Genomic DNA, 3,186 nt, shown 5'->3' with positions numbered 1-3,186 from the left:
CCTCATTTTTCCCTTTGCCTACACACCTGAGGTTCCCCATTTGTGAACAGAAAGGGAAAATGAATTCCATTTTGCATGAAGCAATTGTATATGACAAGTCTTAAAAAAAAAAAAAAAAAAAAAAAAGTCCACAATTAATGTGAAAGCCAAGTTGCCTTGATCACTGTACAACTCACTTAGGCAGGAGTGCCAGCCAGGCTTTCCTATAGAAAATAAAGCTTCACTTCCTAAACCAAATCACCACATTGTGTCCCATAACAAAAACAAATTGCTGGAGAGTCAGGTGGATTTCAATGCATTTTTCACAGCTGCAAGTGATTAAGCTCAGTATTGCTCTTCCTATGCAGGAAAGAGGGCCTACAAGTTGCAGCACCTGGATGGAGTGACTGCCATCACAACATCCTAGAGTTCTAATTACAAAGCAGTTTAAATAAGCTAGCCATACAAGAGCACTTTTTGAAACAAAACACATACTGAACATATTTGTTTTCAGTGGGGCAAGTTGGTTTAGCCTTGCTCCTTTACATCCAGTCCTGTGACTCTGCACACCATAATCTGATCACACCACAGTGAGCAATATTTGCATTCAGGAATTGAAAGTCAGTCTGGGATTTGGAATGGTTTTTATTTAAAATTCCCCAAACGATTTTTCCCCAAGACTGGCACTCTTCATCTAGGGAGAAACAGATAGTTAGGGCGGCATTAGTCAGGATGTGTTGAATCTGCAAGTGTCAGATGTAACCTACCTCAGCTCCCTTCAGGTTTCTAACATCATCTAGAGGAAAAACTTCTGCTGCCCAGATCCAGGATTCTGGGGGTTCTCTGGAGCATCAGGACCATGTTCCTTCAGATAATGAATGGACTGAGAGTAGTCTCTGCCCCTCTCATGATTTCTGCTGAAGGTAGTGTAGGTGCCAGGAGGGTACTGACCAAACAGGAGCCTATAGTCAAAAGCAGGGTAAGGAAGCCTGTAAGGAAGAGGGTAGGGAAAAGGATAAGGCAACAAGCCACCCAGGACAGGGTTTATAGGGACAGCTGGGTAGCCAGACTCCTCCGTCTCCCACTGGTAATGGCCAAGCTCAGCTTCTTTAACGATGTTGGAAGTCTCCCCAGACTGAAGGATAGGTCCTACAGGCTGTGCAGGTGGGAGAACAGCACCAATGTCCTCAGCATCAGTGGATGCATCCTCAAAGGAAGGAGGAGCAACAACCCATTCTGTTAACAGAGGGAGATGGAAAAGGGAACGTCAATTATCTTCAAACATGTAAAAGATATTTGTCATATCACTGAATCATTTGAAACTAGTTACCTGTGGGGGGAGACTGAGCAGCTCCAGCCTGTTGAGAGTCAACATAATATGCTGGCATCTGGGAGCCATAATAAACAGGAGCTGCTGGGTTGTACCAAGCCATGGGGTTCACATTGACAAAGTCAGCTGGTGTTTGCACAAAGGTAGGGTGGCTTGGAGTTTTTACTGCAGGAGCGCTGAAGGACACATGGTCAGCTTGGAAAGGAGCTGCTACTCCCTGAGATGCTGCTTTGATGCCACTGCCTCCCTGGAACTGTGGTCTTGGATCTAGACTCCAGAAAACATTTGTTAAACATCTACCTGAATTTACTTCAAGTAGATCAGGCTAATACTTCACCTTTGACAGGAAGACCACAGACATCCAGAATCAGCAAGACAACAAGGGAAGCCCTGAAATCAAGAAAAAAAAACTCCAGCTAGATAGAAACAGCTTTTAAAATATATAGACTCCAATAGTAAAAGACTCATTGCCATACCCCAGGAGGATCTGAAAAGTCATCATACTGAAGACCAACAGTAAAACAATGAGAGCAGGAGGGTTTATAAATGGAACTCAAATCACTGCTACCAATCAGAGCTTAACAAGCTAACAACACACAGCTGGTGAAGAGAGACTTCCAATAGGAGAAGCTGAAATTGTTGTGTTTGGTTTTCACAGCTTCTTTTCAGACCTGCTTTGATTTCTTTTGAACTGGAAAAGTATGCTGTTTTAAACATGTTTAAACTAGATTTCTTCAATGTTGAACAAACAAAAATAACTACACAAAAATATATGAAATGTTGAGTTAAGATAAAGCAAATATCAAACTCGTATTGTTCCTGTCATGCAATTATAAGCTGAATTTTGTTCATATTACAGCTTTTTAAGAAAAGCTTTAGCCTTTTTGTGAATGAGGCCTTAATTGCTCCCATTTCTGTTCGAATCAGTTTAGTATAACACCAATTCACATCATATGTCATCTCAAGGATCTTTAAAGAGACAATTCAACCAGATCATACAGTCAGATTGGTTGAAAGATCTCTAAGGAAACACACCTGATGCACACAGCTTCTTACAACTTTTTAAGAAAAGCTTTAGCCTTTTTCTGAATGTGGACCTTATTGTTCATATCTCTTGACTCAAAGCTATTGACAGTCAAGAAAACAAGTCAAGCATTCAGAAGAACTGTGTGGAGTACTGCCAGGCAAAGGCCAATCAGCAAAACTGCCAACAAAATAACTTCCATCTCTGGATTTGGAAACCTATGCAAAGGGCAGAAAGAATGATAAAACTGATACCTCATAGAATTGACCTTTATGACAAAACCACCCTCACAGCAATGTCAATGTCACCAGGTGACTATAAACCCATCAGAGCATTGGCTAGATGCTTAAAACAGAGTAATGCATGGATGGGCCATTATTTGAACTTAATAAGAACAAAACTGAGATAATAATCTTTAGACCAAATGAGGAGAGATTTAAAATTAGCTACAGCTAGAAACCTCTGATTACAGCCAAAATCTTGCCGTCATGATGGACTCAGACCTGAACCTTCTGAACTATCATGTCCAAGCAAGTGGCAAGTTTAGAACACATCTGTTGCTGATCCAAAACTCTGCTGCCTCTCTTCTCATTAGTACAAAGAAAGTAGAACACATCAGCCCGGCTCTGAAGTCCTTCCACTGGCTCCCTGTAGAGCAGAGAATTGACTTTAACCCTTTATAGGGCAAGCAAGTCCGTTTTCGATCACTTGCATACTCTTTACAAATGGAGCTCCTTCCCCAAGTTCCTCAGTGAGGTCTAGAAGCACAAGATCTATATCCAGCCATTCAGCAAAGATACTGATGCATGTCATTACAGGAAGAGGATTTAAAAATTAAGTAAGAGAAAAATGG

The 3,186-nt window shown here is 41.3% G+C and overlaps 1 protein-coding gene across 1 annotated transcript; it reads right to left on the bottom strand.

The window, feature by feature from the left end:
• Positions 1–605: 605 nt before the first annotated feature.
• Positions 606–1,808, bottom strand: LOC119787351. The gene is made up of 5 exons (XM_038291161.1): positions 1,786–1,808; positions 1,647–1,699; positions 1,310–1,576; positions 747–1,215; positions 606–673 (listed from the first exon to the last, which is right to left on the bottom strand). The coding sequence occupies exons 1-4, from the start codon at positions 1,806–1,808 to the stop codon at positions 776–778; spliced, it is 783 nt and encodes a 260-aa protein (XP_038147089.1). The 3' UTR covers positions 606–673; positions 747–775.
• Positions 1,809–3,186: the final 1,378 nt, after the last annotated feature.

The sequence above is a fragment of the Cyprinodon tularosa genome, unplaced genomic scaffold (genome assembly GCF_016077235.1).
Source record: "Cyprinodon tularosa strain WSP-4 unplaced genomic scaffold, ASM1607723v1 ctg295, whole genome shotgun sequence".
Taxonomy (NCBI): Eukaryota; Metazoa; Chordata; class Actinopteri; order Cyprinodontiformes; family Cyprinodontidae; genus Cyprinodon; species Cyprinodon tularosa.
Note: the sequence above shows the minus strand (reverse complement) of the source record. Positions and strands in the feature narration are given on the sequence as shown.

Coding starts and splice junctions, on each gene's coding strand:
- LOC119787351 (XM_038291161.1), bottom strand. CDS start 1,808: ATGACTTTTCAGATCCTCCTGGG. Junction 1,700..1,785: donor ACTTTTCAGATCCTCCTGGG/GTATGGCAATGA, acceptor TCTTGATTTCAG/GGCTTCCCTTGTTGTCTTGC. Junction 1,216..1,309: donor TGCTCAGTCTCCCCCCACAG/GTAACTAGTTTC, acceptor CTCTGTTAACAG/AATGGGTTGTTGCTCCTCCT.